Genomic DNA, 19598 nt, shown 5'->3' with positions numbered 1-19598 from the left:
ATTTTATCCCCAAAATTGATAAGGATTAGAGGGTCGTCCATGCATAGAAGAGCAGGAAGGAACTCCTCAGGTTTTGGTCATTTTTGCTAACTATTCTTGCTCACTTATTCAGCCTCATTTTTTGAGCTTCTCCCTATTTGCTCAACACTTTGGGGGAATACAAAAAATAAATAAGATGGAGTCTCTGCATTTGGGGAGCTGGGGAAAGAGTAGACATGTCAAAAAAAAAAAAACAACCATTGCATTTGGCTTACCAGATATGAAGACTTCTTACAGAGTTATAGAAATTACAAAGTGGTAAACCAAAGAAAGCATGATTTATAATATTAAATCCAGATGTGGAAGCTCATTCTTCCAGAAAATATTTGTTACATATCTACTGTTCTAAGCACTATTCTTTGGCAAGGATCCAGTTTTTAAATTCTGCAGTTTAGAGTTAATGATATTCTGTACTAAACTGGTACATTTGCTTATCACTGCCTGCATTGTCATTTGTGTAGAGCAAAAACTTTGGTTTGGTGATCCTCGCTTTTAGATCATCCCCTGATTATAGAAGAGTTTTGTATACCTGCCCATCAGCAATCCCCAGAGTTCAGCTGGATTACTGGTCCTTGCCTAGGTAATTTTAATAACTCCCTAACTGGCTCACTGCCTCTGTAGTCTGTCATACAGGCCACTGCTGGTTACTTTCCTAAAACAAAACCTTTTACCTCAGAAACCTTCTGTGGCTCCTTGCCTTCTGTGGTCAGCTCCAGTCTGCCTCCCAGACTTGCCTTGCAGTGCATCTTCACACCACACCTCTGTCACCCCATATGTGCCCTGTATATCCACTTCACTTCTCCTGGTTCTTTGCTTATGCTTTCCCCCGACTCTGGAAGCCTTCAAACACACACCTCTTCTTTTTACTGTGTCTCTTGAAATCCTGCTCATCCTTCTGTATTCACCTTAGTTGTGAAATTTTGAAGTGATGTCAGCCTTGTATGTTTTTACCCTTGTAGATTCCACAATCTTAGCAGTGTTTTGTATGTGTATTCTTGGCAAGCATGCGTAAAAGGAGAGATTTCATTGATTAAATTAGCTACAAAGCATTGTTGAACCTAGAGGTTATCTCCCTAAAACCTTTTCTTTGAGGTCCCTGCCTTCATGGGTATAAGAGTTTAGGATACCAAAAATGTAAACACATAGGTTGTAATTCTTAATTATGATAACTGCTGTGAGAGGAAAAAAAACATAGTAGTCAGTATTTAGGTGGAATGGAGAAAGACCTTGAGTCAGAAAACAGGGTGTGTGGAATGGCATAGTATGGCATGGTATTAGGGGAGGGGGAAGGGGACTGGGGATTGAGCTTGATCAGGGCCATTTGTGCTGGGAAGCCATCAGAAGCCCAGTGGGTAAGGGCCATGGTCCAGTTAACATTTTAAAAAAGCTAACTGGTCCCCAAGTTATGTAGCCAATAGGAGAAATTAGATCCAACATATAGTTCTTTAAATACTCATAGCAGATTGATAAAGTGAAATTAGCCAGACTTATAGATTTACTCAGAAATAGTCAGATATCAAGTACATCTTATTTTGTATTTTGGTAATTTCTCTGGCTGATTCAGCCATCTCCAAACCAAGCTGTTGATTTTGGAAGATCATTCTCATGCCAAGCTATTTCTTATTTTTCTAGCAATTCGTAAAATTGTTTTGTTGTTTTTTTTTTTTTTCTTTTTTTAAGGTTGAATGCAACTCTCGCCTGAACCCCATAAATACAACTTTGCTAAAGGTAAGGTGCTTTCTTTTCTCGTTGCTAATTTGTGGGTAAATTATACATGGTTCAAATTATTCTATTTCTGAAATAGTTGCCCAGAATGAAGGAAAGCTGCTTTCTCTCTCTCGTTCCTTTTTTTTTTTTTTTTTTTTTTTAATTTCTTTTTCCTGAATGTATTTTCACTGTAGAAAATTAGAAAATAGGGACGCCTGGGTGGCTTAGTGGTTGAGCATCTGCCCTTGGCTCAGGGCATGATCCCAGAGTACCAGGATCGAGTCCCAGAGTACCAGGATCAAGTCCCGCATTGGGCTCCCTGCATGGTGCCTGCTTCTCCCTCTGCCTGTGTCTCTGCCTCTCTTTCTCTCTCTCTGGCTCTCAGGAGTAAATAAATAAAATCGTTAAAAAAAAAAAAGAAAAAAAGAAAAAAAAGAAAAGAAAATTGGAAAAAAAAATTGGAAAACAGAGAAAAGTAAAGAATAAAATTAATGAAAATTACCCATAATCCTACCACCCCTACTACCACTCCTCTTTGGTGACAATATTGGTGTCGTGGGGTACCTAGGTGGCTCAGTGGATTAAGCGTGCAACTCTTTGGGCATAGAGTCATGATCTCAGGGTTGTGAGATTGAGCCCCACTTTGGGCTCTGTGCTAAGCATGGAGCCTATCTCACCCTCTGCCCCTTTCTCCCCAAATCTGGACTCACTCTCCAAAAGAAAAAAAAATTGGTGTCTTTTTTCCTGTATACTTTTTCATTATTAAGGTCAGAATATTTACAGCCCTGTACCTGTTTTCCTCAACTTTTTTTTTTTTTTTTTTAAAGATTTACGTATTTAGGGCAGCCCCGGTGGCGCAGCAGTTTAGCGCCGCCTGCAGCCCAGGGCGTGATCCTGGAGACCCCGGATCAAGTCCCATGTCAGGCTCTCTGTATGGTGCCTGCTTCTCCCTCTGCCTCTCTCTCTGTCTCTATGAATAAATAAATAAAATCTTAAAAAAAGAAAAAGATTTACGTATTTATTCATGAGAGACACAGAGAGAGAGAGAGGCAGAGACACAGGTAGTGGGAGAAGCAGGCTCCCATAGGGAGCCCAATGCAGGACTCGATCCCAGATTGCAGGATCACACCCTGAGCCAAAGGCAGATAGATGCTCAACCGCTGAGCCATGCAGGTGTCCCCTTCCTCAGCTTTTTAACATGAGCATTTTCCCATGTCATTATAAACTTCATTAGCATTACTTAATATTGTGAGAATTAAGATGAATGATAATTATTTACATGTTATGTCCCATTGTATTGATAAGAAAGCTTCCAATAACATTCTAATGCTGAGGGTGGGTACATTTTCTTCCTCTTAGGGCAAATAGAGAGCAACTTTTATACTGAATTTCTGGTTGGTGTCAGGTTTCTCTCCCCCTTTTCATTATACCTCAGGCAAGAGTGTCAACCTTGCTTTTTCTACAGCCTGTAGTAAAATGTCCAGAGGTCTGACACCCTGATTTGAATATGGATTACTGTACTTATATGCCAGATCTTATGTTGTTTCCTGCTACTTTCTCAGCCTGAAGACCTCTGCTTTCTTCTCTTTCTCTTTGAAGTGCTTGAAAGGGAGGTGCTATCACCAGAAGCAGGCCAAAGTTCCTGGAAATAGAACATGAGGTTAATGCTCTGAGGTGACAGAACACAGAATGTTCTGAGGTCCAGGTGGTTGATGAACTGGACCAAAACAGGGATGTTATTAGCATATGGTTTCAAATAGTTTTTCACTACAGATTTGAGTCAGTATTCTGAAAGCACAAAACCGAACTCTGTAGTAGCTATAGATGTAGTTATTTCTGAGCAGAAGGGCCTACCACAACAGCATAATTGAACTGACTCTCCCAACTATTTGATAGGCATCAGACTTAGAAATAGTCTCTCCTAATATTCTCTCTCTGCATATGTTGTTTTATATCAGATTTTGGCTCCTAAGCTTCATGAAAATACAGCCTCTTCGAGTTAATTGTGTTTTATACTTCAATCAGGGTATATATTTGTTCCTGATATTATTTGTGAAATTTTAAGGGACTGTTCCATTGACCTCAAATTTTATTATTATTTTAAAAAAGATTTTATTTATTTATTCATGGTGGTGGGCAGAGGGAGAAGCAGGCTCCATGCAGGGAGCCTGACGTGGGACTTGATCCCCGGTCTCTAGGATCACACCCCAGGCCGAAGGCAGCGCCAAACCACTGGGCCACTGGGGCTGCCCCGGCTGACTGGAATTTTAAATAAAGGTATAGGAGATGGGTCGCCTGGATGGCTCAGTGGTTGAGCATCTGCCTTTGGCTCAGGGCGTGATCTCAGTCCCATGACCGAATCCGGCATTGGGCTCCCTGTGAGGAGCCTGCCTCTCTCTCTGTTTCTTTTGTGAATAAAATAAAATAAAAAATGCAAATTCTTTATTCATTAAAGATTTTATTTATTCATGAGAGACACAGAGAGAGAGAGAGAGACAGAGACATAGGCAGAGGGAGAAAGAAGCAGGCTCCCTGTGGGGAGCTTGATACAGGACACGATCACAGGACCCCAGGATTATGACCTAAGCCAAAGACAGATACTGAACCACTGAGCCACCTAGGTGTCCCGAGAAATGCAAACTTTAAATCAGAATTTCAAGGGCAGAAACCAAAGAATCTGAGTTTTAAGAAGTCTTTTAGGTAATTACAATGTCTACTTACAAAACACTATTCTAGAAATCCTTGCACAGGTGAGAATAACCAGCTGTAAATATTTATGAGTGAGAGACAGGCTTACCAAATCCAGCTTTGAGAGGAAAGTAGCTGACCAAGTGAGTTGGCTAAATTCAGCATCACCATCTGATTGGAGAAATCCCCTGAGGTGTAGAATGAAGATAATATAGGGCTCAAAGGGAACTTAGGAAGCATGGAACCCTGAGAAGTTAGGGTCATGCTTTTTGAGGACCCTGAAAGTAACATTCTTCAGTTGGGGGCAGAACCCTAGTTGAAGATGGTGGTTAACTTCACTGTCACCCCTAATGGAGGATTCCCAGTCTGGGCTTGAAGGCCAGGCTCTGCATCTTACTGATTAATAAGTATTTAATAATCTTTTCAGATTTACATCCCAAGTTATTGCTAGGATGTTTTTATATAAGGGTGCATTAAGGAAATGTACACTTGGTTGCAGTTACACATTAAGTTTAGGAACCTAAAATTCAATCCTGTTCTGTTTGAAAGGACTCATGGATTTTCAGAGTATGTCCCCTAAGTGTAAATACCAGGTGACTTACATATTTTTCCTCTTTTAGATGGCAGACTGTGGTGGACTGCCCCAAGTTGTACAGGTAAGGAGGGAGTTTGTTTTTTTCTTTTTTTTATTTTTTTTTTATTTATTTTTTATTTTTTTAAAGATTTTATTTATTTATTCATAGACTCAGAGAGAGAGGGGCAGAGACACAGGCAGAGGGAGAGGGAGAAGCAGGCTACATGCAGGGAGCCCGATGTGGGACTCGATCCCGGGTCTCCAGGATCACACCCCAGGCTGCAGGCGGCACCAAACCGCTGCGCCACCAGGGCTGCCCTTTTTCTTTTTTTTAAAACACTCATTTGATTCTACCACTTTGCCTGTACAAAGATTAATACCTTCTTATTTTGTCTCCTAGCCTGGAAAGCTCACCGAGGCCTTCAAGTACTTTTTGCAAGGAATGGGCTACAGTGAGTAGGATAAAACTTTCTAGCAAAACTCTAATGATAATGGGATCATTTTGACATCTGGGGAGCCCACATTTTTCAGGGCATAACCTCTGTGCTAGCCAGCCTGCAGTCAAGTAGAAACCAAAACGTTTATGGAGCATTCATGTGTGCATATACATAAGGTGAGCTAATTCATATTAAGCACTTACCTTGTGCCAGGCATTCTGTGTAACCTTAAGAGGTAAGTTCTGTTATTAGTCCCATTTTCTAGAAGAAGAAACTGAGGCTCAAGAAGAGGCTAAGCACATTTCCAGGTAACAATTCACTTGTAGAACCCTACCAGTCTGATTCCAGAGCCCCTGTTTTTAGTCACTGAGGCTTAGGCTTTCCCAAGCTTCTGAACCTGAAATTATGATTTGCCTTTGAACTCAGCTGGTAATGACTCCTGGCCTAGAGAAACACAATGGAGACTTCAGAATAAAGGGTAGTGCCCTCAGTTACATCTGCCCCGCCATAGAAAATGAACTTCCAGAGTAGTTTAGAGGGAGTCCAAGGATGTGTCCGTATCGTGTGCCACTGTCCTGGTCTCTTGTATTGTAAGACCCCTAAGCTTTCTCATTTGTCACAGACTATCCACACTTGCTCCTTCCTTGGAATTTTTAAGAAGAAAAACTCTTGAACCCAGGTACAGAGCTCTTTACCCAGTAGGGTGTTTTTTTGTTTTGTTTTGTTTTTTTCCCTGTCTTTGGTGTAAATGTGAAAAATGGCCTTTGGACAGCTGCCTGGGCAGCAACTGACCCCTGGGTACAGCCTTGTGCCTGGCAGGCAGACTGTGTATGTCTCGTCTAGAGCGGCTGTGTCATCCCCATCTGTGAGCCACTACCAGCCGAGCCCACACCCACGTCTCTCTGGCTCACTGGGAGGAGAAGTCCCTCTCCTAGCCAGTTCTCATCCCTTTCCTAGGAGACAGCTGATCTTTCAGTCCATTTCTGATCCAAAACAGATGGCTGTTTATAGTAGAGGGGAAAACAGTTGCCCTCAACTAGTTGAGAAAAATAACATCTGAGATGCTAATAAAACATCAATCAGCCTCACCTCTCTGAGACCTTAAAATAAAACTTCATCCCCGGCTTAGAATATTCTGTCAGTGTTTACTAGGCAGCCGAGGTTGCCACTTGGCACTCTTGGGTCACTAACCTGCCTTTTCCTGTGTCCATCCTGCTTCCAGTCCCGTATGTGCAGCTCAGTCACCTGAGCACCGAGCCAGGTACATTCCTCTGTGCTGGCCCCGCCCCTGCCTCCCAGCCACGCTCTCCTGGCTGCATTGGCTGCCTGCAGCATGTCCGCGGTTTTCCTGTGCAGTGAGAGCCCGATAGAACGTGGCTCATTGTGCCCTAAGAGGGTTAGCCTGCAAGTCCAGCTGGTTCCCCAGGAAGAAAAGAGCAGGTTGTAATAGCCAGGCTTCCTCTTATCATCCAAATCCAGGGTCACAGCAGTAGCTGAAATTTTGTAGGCAGAACCCTTCTTCTACCACCACGTACTGATCCTGGCATGAACCCCAGACACAGGAGTCGAAGGGCAGCCTTGCTTCTAAATAGGAGTGTCAGAGCCTGTGCCTAGAAAACTCAGCAGTTAACAGGTGAATGGCATCTTTTGATCCCAGCATTGAAATGACAGCTTGGGGAGTGGCTGGTGCCTCAGGAAGATAGGCAGGGAGGTTATGCCAGGTAAGACCATGTCCTGGCCAACCTGGAAGGACTTTGAGGTCACAGCACTGGTAGGACAGTAGTCTGAGTGAAACACCCCCTGCCCAGAGCCTTTCCCTTGCAGGCACCCTGTCTGTACCTTGTTGCCTGCATAGAGGTCAGCACTGGGCTCACCTGCCCTCCCCTGTACCCACACTTTTGTATATGTCTCCTCCCCAGGTAGCAAAGGTAGCCTGTGGACACGGATGGTAGTCTTGTTGTATCGGGCTTGCACTGTGTTTGTGAAACACTTTCATACTTGTGTGGTTCGTCTTTCTTTTGGTTTAGTCTTGCATGCACTGCAGGTTTTGGTTACCTATTTGGTTTCCCAAAGCCTTTCTCCTAATCACTGTATGAATGGCGTGGGCATAGCTAAGAGGCTATACTCTGGACTTAGGTTTCCCCATGTTCTTCTATGGACTAGAATCATCCAAGATTCCAACCAGATCCAGAAGATTAAAGCAGCCTTGCATATAGCCATTTACCTAAGCACATAATGCAAAGTGGAGATGGCTATGTCTTGTCCTGGATCTCACCTTAAATGAGTTGGGAAAGCTAAACAAAGCCTTTGGTAAAATTTCTGGATTAACTAATCTTAGCCAGGGTACCATCTTCTAGTCTTCTTGGTTCTTTCTTACAGTACCATCTGCCAGCATGACCCGGCTCGCCCGATCACGAACCCACTCAACCTCGAGTAGCATCGGCTCTGGAGAAAGTGCCTTCAGCCGATCTGTCACCAGCAATCAGTCAGATGGAACTCAAGAATCCTCTGAGTCCCCAGATGTTGTGGACAGACACCAAACCATGGAGGTGTCCTGTTAAGCAGATGCTCCTCCCCTGGACCATGCAAGTCCACCCTCTTTCAACCAACCACTCCATAATATAACATTTCATCCAGCAAACTGGCATTTATCTTTAACTCCTGCATGGCCACTGACACTCTCTGGTATCCTGGATTTATCATTCTCACTGCCTGCCCACCCTCCTTTTTGTATGTACCAAGGACCACTTCCTTACCATTACTGTAACATTCTAGCATCTTTATCTGATCAGATTTCCATATCTTCTCTTGCCAGCTTTTCCTCGTGCTTTCCCAACTACGTATCTGACAAGATTCTTTGATCCTGATGTATGTGTGTGAGCACGCGTGTCTGTGTTTGTGTGTGCATAGTTCTGTGATTTTAGATGTGCTTTCTTGTAGAGCTTCTGCAAAGAAAACCCAGAAAACTAAAAAACAAAGGGGAACTTTTTTTTCATTTTCAATGGTATTTTTAAGGGAAATCTACAGAACAGGTTTCTAGGTTGGGTAGGCCACTGCATTCTCTTTTGGTTCCAAATTGGTCAACAAGATTTGCAAAGTTACTTCAGCAGCTCTGAGGAATGTGGAAGATCATGCTTACTGTTGATTGTGACCAATAGAAGGGAGCCTGTTACATAGAGAGGCAGGTAGGGTGACCAGCCACCTCCTTCTGTCCAAATGCATTCACATATGTTATTCTGTAAATAAAAGGGAGGGATATATTCTTTTAGAAGCCCATAAATGATGAGGTTCTGATGCAACATGAAGTTTTTCCTAAGAAGTGAATGTGGCTTCATCACAGCACAGGAAAGTGGAAAACAAAATGTCAGACCTCTGCTCTGCCAGAGCAGAACTGCTGTCACTGCAGCGTCTTATCTTACCAGATAGCCACTAGAAGTGCCTCCTGGGTCTGTGATGAAGAGTGTTTCTCCACCCCTCAATCCTCTGAAAAAGGAGAGGTATGGCCTGAAAATTATGTACATAGGAACCAGCTGGAGGAAGAGGTACAGACCTTAACAGAATGTAATGCATCACAGGCATAGCCTTGACTTCAGTTGCTTTGTAAGTGAAATTGGTACAGAACCCATTTCTCAGAAAGATTCCTGACAGTTCTTAAAGAAAAGAGTGAAGGGGCCAGTCTATAAAGGCAGCATGTGCAGGTACAATTGGTGTTTAGTGGACTGCTGTGTGAGGGGCTGAAGCCAGCCAGAGTATTGCTGGGAGGAGGATGAAACCAGCTGCCACGTAGCAAGGGCCCATCTCTTAAGGGCATCAGATGTAAGCTCAGGGTTCCACAGTTCCGAATCTTAGGGAGGGGCTTTTCAGACATAGTATTCGCTTTCTGCTGAGATAGGGAATGCGTCACTCTGCCAGAGTACAACTTTTTACAGATTATTAAATAAAGCTGTATATGTCTCATTGTTACCTGATTGCTGGTGTTATTTCTCTCAAGCCATGAACTGGGGCTCGGGGTGGAACCAAGTTACTGTATATGGGCCTCGTACTGGGCATTTTCACATACTTGGTCATTATCTCACCCAAGAAGAAATTAAGAGTCCAGATAAATAATTTGCCCAAGGTCATACCAATAAACCCATCTAAGATTGAACTCTAAATCCATTAGATACATCTCTATTCCCCTTAAGCCAAAAATCATGAGAAAACAGATCATGCAGTTTCTGACAAAGGAGGAAAGCTAAGGTCTTGGAAGGATGTTCCACATTTCAGCTCTGCCATCTGTGTAGGGTTGCTGGGTCCCACCGTAATGTAGTAATCTGCAACCAGTTGCCTGGGTTCCTCAAACAAACCAGACTCTGTTTCTCCAGAAATGGCTGTCTTTGTACCAGTGATATCAGGAGGCCACCACCTTGGGTCAATTTTGAATGCTCCAGAGGCTACTGCTACTATTTGTACCTCAAGGTTGCTGTGTCTCTGGGAGCTACTTGTAAAATGACATGGACCCTGCTCATTCTGAGAAAGGACATGAAGCAAATGCACAGGACAGGTATAGGTCACCAAGTTGAGTTCCAGACAATACATCATAATAGTTCTTGAGCTGGAAGGTGATTGATGGTCACAGTTGCTCTTAAAACCCACATCAGTCCAGCCACCATGGCTATATCTGACATGGCTGGTCACCTATTTTCCCGCCATAGCCTTGTGCCTAGAGTCCGTCCCCTCCTGACTACACCAGACTGATCCATACCATACTTTCTCTCTTAATTTTCATTTCCTTTCTCCCTGTTCAGTCTAAACACACTTGGGTGTCTGCCTTATGAGAGTCAAGGAAGTGGCCAGGTAGACTCTACAAGACCATTGTGTAAAGCTTTTCCTTTTAAATCATCTTACCCAGTTCTCATGGCACCCCCGCAAAGTGGTCAGGTCTGTTGTGTCAACAGACAAGGAATAGTTGAGACTTAAGTGTTTGGGTCAAGGTCACCTATCCTGAAAAATTTCCCATTCCTCCAAAGTCAATGCATTTTCTTTTTCTTCTTTTTTTTTTTTTTTTTTTTAAGATGTATTTATTCGGGGATGCCTGGGTGGTTCAGCAGTTGAGCATCTGCCTTTGGCTCAGGGAGTGATCCTGGAGTGCCAGGATCAAGTCTCACATCGGGCTTCCTACATGGAGCCTGCTTCATCCTCTGCCTGTGTCTCTGCCTCTCCCTCTCAGTCTCTGTCTCAAATAAACAAACAAATAAAATCTTAAAAAAAAAAAAAAAAGGTATTTATTCAGGCAGTCCTGGTGGCTCAGCGGTTTGGTGCTGCCTTCAGCCCAGGGTGTGATCCTGGAAACTCGGGATCGAGTCCCACATCAGGCTCCCTGCATGGAGCCTGCTTCTCCCTCTGACTGTGTCTGTGTCTCTCATGAATAAATAAATAAAATCTTAAAAAAAAAAAAAGATGTATTTATTCATGAGAGACACAGAGACATAGGCAGAGGGAGAGGCAGGTTCCCTATGGGGAGCCCGATGTGGGACTCCATCCCAGGACCCCAGGATCACGACCTGAGCCAAAGGTAGATGCTCAACCACTGAGCCACCCAGGTGCCCTCAATGCATTTTCATATTCAGCCTTTTATTGAGCATCAACCATAGCCTGGGAGCCATTTGCATCTTCATATATGTTTCCTAATAATGGTCCAGTGAGGTACATGCTAGTCCCATTTTGTGGATGAGAAACTGGCCTAAAGGTAACTACAAATGGTCACAAAACTAATCAGCAGATCTGGGTAAACTAATTCTCAGGTATCTCCTTTGACCTCACCTTGAGGCCAGTCTGAAAGTCTTTCCTGTCAGATAAGAAAGTAGATAAAGTGGTTTGCAGACAGGAGCAGGAAGGTGGACCTGTGCTCATTCCCCTCCCTGCTGTGGGGATACATCCTTGAGTGGCATCACCCATTCTAATATCCTGATTAGAACTTTCTTGGGCAGCCCCGGTGACGCAGCGGATTAGCGCCACCTGCAGCCTGGGGTGTGATCCTGGAGACCTGGGATCCAGTCCCTTGTCAGGCTTCCTGCATGGAGCCTGCTTCTCCCTCTGCCTGTGTTTCTGCCTCTCTCTCTCTGAATAAATAAATTAAAAAATCGTTAAAAAAAAAAAAAAAAAAAAAAAAACTTTCTAACACAGGATGTGCTTCCCACTCTGGCTCCTCCCAGCTTTTCACACCAAGTGCCCATGGAGTTAAGTCTCAAACCAACCTTCCCTGAGACAAAGGGAGAACCTGAGCTGAAGTGTGCCCTAGCTGGCAGGGCCCCAGTAAAAGCTTCATAGCCTGAACTGGAGTCAGGAGCTGTTTCAGGGTCATTTTGTGTTAAAAGGCATGTCTCAGAGTGCCTGGGTGGCCCAGTCAAGTGTCTGTCTTCAGCTCAGGTCATGAACCTGTGGTCTTGGGATGGAGCCCTGTGTCAGGTTCCCTGCTCAGCGGGCAGAGGGAGTCTTCTCCCTCTCTCACGGCCCCTCCCCCTCGTGAGATTGCGCGCGCGCTCTCTCTCTCTCAACAATTTTTTTAAAAGATTTTATTTATTCATGAGAGACACAGGCAGAGATACAGGCAGAGGGAGAACCAGGCTCCATGCAGGGAGCCCGACGTGGGACTTGATCGTGGGTCTCCAGATCACGCTCTGGGCCAAAGAGGGCGCTAAACCGCTGAGCCACCCGGGCTGCCCTAATAATTGAAATATTAAAAAAAAAAAAAAAAATCATGTCTCCAGGAATACTAAGCCCCCAATGGAAAGGCAGAAGTAGGTGTGGTTATTTCTATTTTAATGAGATAGGGGTTTTATTTAAGTTTTAATGACTTAAGGTAAAACATCAGTCAAAGGCAATTCTAGGGACACCTGGGTGGCTCAGTGGTTGAGCGTCTGCTCAGGCAGGGAGTGATCCTGGGGTCCTGGGATATAACTCCTGCATCAGGCTACCTGCAGGGGGCCTGCTTCTCCCTCTGCCCGTGTCTCCGCCTCTCTCTCCTTCATGGATAAATAATTTTTTTAAGGCAATTCTGTCAGAAATTTCTTTTTTTTTTAATTTATTTATTTATGATAGTAACAGAGGGAGAGAGAGAGAGGCAGAGACACAGGCAGAGAGAGAAGCAGGCTCCATGCACGGAGAGCCCGAAGTGGGATTCAATCCTGGGTCCCCAGGATCGCGCCCTGGGCCAAAGGCAGGCGCCAAACCGCTGCGCCACCCAGGGATCCCAGAAATTTCTTTATCCTACCTGAGTGATTCTCCAGTTTGGGCTGTGCATCAGAACACCTGGAGGCTCGTGGAAAGCAATTGCTGGCCACACCTAGTTTCTGATCTAGTAGATCTGAGATGGGGCCCAAGAATTTGCCTAACAAACTCCCAGATGATGCTGAGGCTACTGGCCTGAGACCACACTTGGAGAACCACTATCCAGGTCTTGTTACTCAAAGTGCATGGACCAGCAATATGGGTATTGCCTGGGTGTTATTAGCAATTCAGTCCTCAATCCCCACCCCAGACCCACCAAACTAGAACCTGCTATTTAACAAGATCCCTAAGGGATACCTATACACATTAAAGACTGGGACGCATCAATCCAAGGCTGTGCTTCCCTGAAACCAGTTAAGTGCATCTCTTGGAGTATATAAAGTTCAGATTCCTTGGCTTTCCTCTGGTGACTTAAATTCAGAAAATGGAGGAGCAGCCCAGGAATCTGATACCAAAAGAACCTCAGGTGATTATAATAGTCAGGTAAGCTTAGGAAACCCCTCATTTACCTCAGTTCTGTGTTCCTCAGGCAAGACCAAGCCACAAAGCCAGAGAAAAAACTCTCTCTAGGATAATGACAAGGCAGCTGCTTCTCTTTTAGAAACAGGAACTTGGGGAAGGTGGCTCCTTGATGGTCTGTGATGACGTCAGAGGAAATGGGTGGTTGTGAGAACCACAGAACCTGCAGATGTGAGCCGGGAGCCCCAAGGACCCTATGACAGAGCTCAAAGAACCCCAGGCATTCTTCCCTGGCCGTCTGTGCTTGGGAGGGCTGTCCAATGCCGGGGTCCCTAAGGAGCACCAGTCTCCTGTCCCATTGCAGGTCTACAAACTGCTGACCACAACAGATGGCAGAGCTACCCAAAGTGATACCAAGAGCATCTCCCTGAAGAGCCTTCCAGGCTGAGAGGATTCTGGGTATCCTAGGACTAAGGACTATGACAGATGTCCAGAAGGGCCGTCCAAAGCCCTAACCTCTCCAGCCAAAGCATGCATCTAAGCTGAGCCCCTGCCCCAAGCTTTGATGACAGGAAACCAGTAAGTATGCTTGCTTTTGTTTTCTGATGGCCCTGGGACTGAAGACAGATGGTCCCCTCAGAGGCTGGGAGTGGGCTTTACAGTGGGTGGAGGGATACATTCCAGGAAAAGAAGTTCTGTTAAGGATGTAAGGGGGTAGTTTTTAGGGTCCCCAAAGGAACCCAGGCTTCCCCATTACTCCTTTGACTGGTGGGCCCCCCCACCCTGCCCACCAGAGAATTACATTGTATCCTCCAGCTTGTTTTCATGCCCGTTCTGGTCCCATCTCCATCATCTCAATCACTAATGTGCTGTATGACTTTGGAGCCCCCTCTGGGTTACAGCCTTCCAATGTCCTCTCTGAAGGCATTCTCTACTGTAGTATCAACAGTTCCTCTCACAAGGGTGATGTTTCTCAGTAGAGAGACAGATCTCCCTTTAGCTCAATCCAAATTCATCACTCTTACCTCCACCACTGAGAAATATCTTCAGAAGCACAAAAACACAGAAGACATGGATTGTAGACCCAAGTCTGCACTAACCAGCTGTGTGAGAGTGAGCACGAGGTTACCCTCTCTGAGCTCTGATCATTGTATGTGAATGGGTTTCAAAGCTGCTGATCTGTCAAAGGATCAAGTGAAAAAGATTAAAAAACGGTAGGCAGTGTGCTAGTCTCAGCAGCTTTTACTCTTTCCTTCCACCCACTGGCCTGGGCCCCCTAGAAAGTGCCTAGCACACAGTAAATTGTTCAAATATGCATGTAATTAATAATTAGATTCTCTTTGAAGTTTTGGCCACACTTCCTCCTAGGCCTGCGTACCCTGAGGTCTTCATTTCACCCCCAGGAAGCTGCTTGGCCAGATGAAGGGAGCTGGCGAGGTCAGGGAAGGAAGGGGTGCTTCCCGGCTCCACCTGCTGTAGGAAGAAGTCTCTGGGTTTAGTGCAGTTGGTGATTGTGGTAACTTTGTGTTGCTGAAGGAGGGGAAAGGAAACTAAACTTTACTAAACACCACTTTACACCAGCTCCCTGACTTCTCTCCACTACCCAGTGGAGTTGGTACTATCCCCGTTTCAAAGACAAGACCAAGGTTATGTGCTTTGTGTAAGGAGGTCACACAACTGGAACCTAGTTGGTCTGAATTAATCACTCATGCTACCCAGGAGAGATCTCTCCCTAAGATTTTCTGGACTTATGTCCACACAGTTAAGCATAGAGCTTATATCTGATACCCAAGAGGAAAGGAAAGGCTGAGGAGTAGCAGGAATTTCGAAAGTCTGATGTGAAGGGGAGCCCTAGCAATGAGGGCATTAGATACCTCAGGAAGCAGCAGTACCATCTCAGCCTGCCAAAGCTTCAGGATCCCAAAGTCTGAGCAGGAAATGGCTGCCAGGAGCCATTTCCTAAAAAGGGACCCATTTTGTATTAAGGAGCTCCATCCCCACAAGTATAGAACTCTCCATGATAATGACAGAAACCCATACTTACTCAAGCATGGTGAAGGGTTCAAAGGCAAAGCCAGAGCCTGCTATATCACTGTCATTCCATGAGATCCTCCAGGGAACCAAGCTGGTATGTATATGAAACTATCTGAAAGAACAAAACCACTTCCCTGAAACACTTTAATAAAATGTTTAAAAAATTACCATTACCCTGAAACCTGGGAGTTAAAATTATTCTAAGGATAAGACACTTGTCCAAAAAGCTAATAATCATTTTGTCCATTTAGTTAATATGTGTTGAGCACCTTTTATGGGCCAGGTGCCTCATGAAATGTTGAGGAAACAGAAACAGAGGTCTTTGTCCTCATTGAGCTGAGGAATAATGGCAAATTAAACACTCTAATAGGGGATCCCTGGGTGGCTCAGTGGTTTAGCGCCTTCCTTCGGCCCGGGGCATGATACTGGAGTCCCGGGATCGAGACCCGCATGGGCTCCCTGCATGGAGCCTGCTTCTCCCTCTGCCTGTGTCTCTGCCTCTCTATCTCTGTGTCTCTCATGAATAAATAAATAAAATCTTAAAAAAATAATAAACACTCTAATAAATGAATAGTTAAAACTTGGGAAGGGGGTGCGCCTGGCTGGCTCAGTAATCAGTAGAGTATGGGACACTGGATCATAGGGTTGTGAGTTCGAGCCCCATGTTGGGTGTAGAGATTAGTTAAAAACAAAATTAAAACAAAGAAACAAACAACTTGGGAAAGAATGAACAGGGAGATGAGAAAGAAAAAAGGGGAAGGCTCTCAGGAGCAGCCTCCGGTGAAGCGACATTCAGAACACAATAAAGGAAAAGTGGGCCCTGGCCAGGCTTCTCGCATGTCCTATCTTTAAGACCCATATGTTGGTATTGGTATCCCCATTTTCCAGATGAGGAAATGGAGGCAAAGAGCAGGGAAATGGCTCGACAGCCAATCCCTCCAAAGCCTTGCAAGTCATCGCTGTGGTGTACAGTCTCCCAGTCATCTTAATTTGCCCTGTGACACCAGTCACAGTGTGCTCAGTGTCACCTTAGCTTGTTACGATACCAGCTCCCAAGCCTCCTCAGATCCCCCTTGCCGGGCAGCCTGGGTGGCTCAGTGGTTTAGCACCTGCCTTTGGCCCAGGGCGTGATCCTGGAGTCCTGGGATTGAGTCCCACTTCTCCCTGCATGGAGCCTGCTTCTCCCTCTGCCTATACGCCTATACCTCTGCCTCTCTCTCTCTCTCTCTTTCTCTCTCTCTCTGTGTCTCTCATGAATAAATAAAATCTTAAGAAAAAAAAAAAAATCCCCCTTGCCTACCTCTAACCCTAGCCATGGGTCCTGTCATTGTCCCCAGCCCATGTGATCCCAGGTCAGGAGATGGTTCTGAGTGGGTTATAGGAATGATTCCTGAGGGCTGGGGGATTCAGAGAAATATTCCTAGGGAGGGGGGGTTCCAGACCTCCCACCCCCCTCCATCCTGACAGTCCCACACGGGAAAGGGCAGTCCAGCCAGTAGGAGGGATACCACACGATTAAAGGCCCAGAAACAAGAAGAGCATGGCTGCAGCATGGGAAAGGAGAGCCCACTAGAGAAAACAGAGTCCAGTTGCAGAGAAGAGAGCTTCCAGAGTCTGGTGGAGGAGCTGGAGCCTGCTGAGAGAGGGATTGTTCACTCTGGTCAGCAGGGCTGAGCTGGGGAGGGAGAAGGTGTCTGGGGACCAGGGTCTCTGTGTCCATCACAGCATCTCTTTCAGATTTCTCTAGGCCATGTACTTCTGCGTGTTCTGCTGAGGAACAATGGGAGGTCAGCTCAGCCGAGGGAAAACCCTGCCAAGCCCAAGCTCGAGGCCCTCTGTCCAAGAACTGGACCCTGTGCCCATGCAAGCAGGTAGGCTTCCCACACCCAGTAATGCTGTGGGGCCCCAGACATCACTCACTGCCTCTTCCTGACAAGGCACTCCAGCTCAGCTTCAAGTGTCAATGAGTTCCTGCTGTATACCAGGCCCTTCCCTGTGAACCATATGGCAGGGTTCCTGCTCTGGAGGAGTTAACATTTCAGCAGTCAGAATGTTAAACAAGGGCAGCCCAGGTGGCTCAGCGGTTTAGCGCTGCTTCAGCCCAGGGCCTGATCCTGTAGTCCCGGGATCGAGTCCCATGTCAGGCTCCCTGCATGGAGCCTGCTTCTCTCTCTACCCGTGTCTCTGCCTCTCTCTCTCAATCTCTCTCTCTGTGTCTCTCATGAATAAAATCTTAAAAAAAAAAAAAAAAAGAATGTTAAACAATCAGGTAAGCTAGAAAATGTGGGAGAGTGACAGGTATTAACCAGGAGAGCTTCCTTCCTCCTCAGTCAGTTTATGAGGAAATTGAGCAGGCAACTCTAAGATCAACCCTAGTTCTATAGCTCTTCGGAGCTGCATTGTCTGTTATAATAGTCTCTAAGCCATCTGTGGCCATTTAAATTCAAAGTAAAATTCATTGAAATGAAATTAAGTTAAATATGTAGCTCCTCAGTCACACTAGCCACATTTTAAGTGCTCAGTAGCCATATATGTAGCTAGTGGTTACCTATTGGACAGCACAGTTATAGAACATTACCTGGGATCCCTGGGTGGCGCAGCGGTTTAGCACCTGCCTTTGGCCCAGGGCGCGATCCTGGAGACCCAGGATCGAATCCCACGTCGGGCTCCTGGTGCATGGAGCCTGCTTCTCCCTCTGCCTATGTCTCTGCCTCTCTCTCTCACTGTGTGCCTATCATAAATAAATAAAAATGAAAAAATAAAAAGAACATTTCCTTCATCATGGAAAGTTCTACTGGACAGTGTGGTTCCAACATGTCTCCTCTTACCTTGTGAAATACTAGAAGCAAAATTAGAACCATGGCAGTTAGAAAAAATTGGGACATATAATGCCTATGCTGAGCCTACACCTGTGATTTTCAAGATAGTCCTATTTAAAAATGCCAGTTTTTAGGACAATTAGACAATCAAAATATCCTAGAAATTCTAATATTTTGATATCAAAACTATGGCCCCAGTTTGTTTCTTGTTCCCCCAAGTGACCCACAAATCCTTTCTCAAATCATATCCTGATTTGAGGTTTTGATAATGTATTCATAAGATTCTTCTGAGAAACAGAACCAATAGAGTATGTGTACGTGTGTGTGTGTGTGTGTGTATAGACACAGAATTTATTTTAAGAAATTGTTTCATACAGTTGTGGTGGCTGGCGAGTCTGAAATCTGCCGGGTGGGCTGGCAAGCCAGAGGCCCAAGGAAGAGTTAATACAGAATTCCAGAGTCAGTCCAGAATTCTCTCTTCCTTAGGGGACCTCAATCTTTTTCCTTTAAGATCTTCCACTGACTAGTTGAGGCCCACCCACATAATGGAGGGTCCTCACTCTGCTTCTTTCAAAGGCCACTGACTTAATTTGTTATCTCATCTTTTTTTAATTTAAGATTTTATTTATTCATGACAGACACAGAAAGAGAGAGGCAGAGACATAGGCAGAGGGAGAAGCAGGCTCCATGCAGGAAGCCCAATGTGGGACTTGATCCCAGGTCTCCAGGATCACACCCTGAACTGAAGGCAGGTGCTCAACCTCTAAGCCACCCAGGCATCCCTGTTATCTATCTTAAAAACATCTTCACAGCAACATCTAGACCTCTAGACTGGTGTTTGACCCAGTATCTGGGTACTGTGGGTTAGCCATGTTGACACACAAAATTAACCATCACAGATAACAAATCACTCTAAACCAAGCAGCACTTTTGGGAGGAAGAACATGGACACATACTTAAACAGAACCAAGAGACTGTAGAGCCAAATATCTGAATGTCTGTGTTTGGGCAGAAGCTAATCCTAGTCTGGAACCTCCCCTGCCATGGCTGGGGTCTCCTCTCCCTCCTCAGCCCTGCCTCTAATATCTTCCTCTCTCTAATGCCAGCCTCCCACAGGCATTAACGCCTAGGCTTTGTTCTCCTGACAGGGAGGTAGCTGCCTCCTTTTAGTCACTCAATCTGCAGAGAGCCTGAGGTGCACCAGGCCCTACAGGAAGAGACCTGGAAACCACACAGACCTCCCCCTCATTTCCTCTGAATCTAGCCACAGGCCATGGTCCCAAGGCTGCTCTGAGTCATGGCCAGGCTACTGAGGGGGCTGACCCCCAGTCAGTGCTCTGGGGGCTCTCCCTGCCTGTGAGACCTGAGGAAAACTGCATTTCCCTCTCTGTGACAGGGTCTCCAGGGGGAAAGATGGACCTCTCTTATGGTATGTCAACCCCTGATCCCAGCAGGGACACAGATTTGGAGCAGCCCCTTCCATGAGTCATTGTCCATTAGCTTTGCATCCATCCAAAATCTACCAAGGCTCTACCGCTTACCAGGCCTTGTGCCAGGACCAGGGGACATAGC

At 45.4% G+C, this 19598-nt stretch overlaps 2 protein-coding genes across 16 annotated transcripts in view; both read left to right on the top strand.

The window, feature by feature from the left end:
* The window catches only part of NDRG3 (NDRG family member 3), a 75281-nt gene extending 65873 nt beyond the window's left edge, over nt 1–9408 (top strand). For 6 of the 11 annotated variants that reach the window (XM_077873054.1, XM_077873052.1, XM_077873057.1 and 3 more), the window contains 5 exons: nt 1720–1767; nt 5055–5090; nt 5409–5460; nt 6668–6706; nt 7825–9408. In XM_077873054.1, the coding sequence (XP_077729180.1) occupies nt 1720–1767; nt 5055–5090; nt 5409–5460; nt 6668–6706; nt 7825–8006 (357 nt within the window). In that variant the 3' untranslated portion in view covers nt 8007–9408. Of the gene's footprint in view, nt 1–500; nt 620–1719; nt 1768–5054; nt 5091–5408; nt 5461–6067; nt 6125–6667; nt 6707–7824 lie in introns of those variants that run through there. The other 5 variants (XM_077873056.1, XM_077873055.1, XR_013365216.1 and 2 more) reach the window with 4 other exon arrangements.
* Nucleotides 9409–12638: 3230 nt separating this feature from the next.
* Nucleotides 12639–19598, top strand: part of SLA2 (Src like adaptor 2) — a 31741-nt gene continuing 24781 nt past the window's right edge. The window contains exons 1-2 of one of the 5 annotated variants that reach the window (XM_077873017.1): nt 12639–13752; nt 16945–17078. In XM_077873017.1, coding sequence (XP_077729143.1) covers nt 16988–17078 — 91 coding nt within the window. In that variant the 5' untranslated portion in view covers nt 12639–13752; nt 16945–16987. The remainder of the gene's footprint in view (nt 13753–16944; nt 17079–19598) is intronic. The other 4 variants (XM_077873018.1, XM_077873019.1, XM_077873016.1 and 1 more) reach the window with 4 other exon arrangements.

This window comes from Canis aureus, chromosome 26, assembly GCF_053574225.1.
Source record: "Canis aureus isolate CA01 chromosome 26, VMU_Caureus_v.1.0, whole genome shotgun sequence".
Classification (NCBI taxonomy): Eukaryota; Metazoa; Chordata; class Mammalia; order Carnivora; family Canidae; genus Canis; species Canis aureus.
The sequence above is the reverse complement of the archived record's forward strand: the minus strand, read 5'-3'. Positions and strand labels throughout refer to the sequence as shown.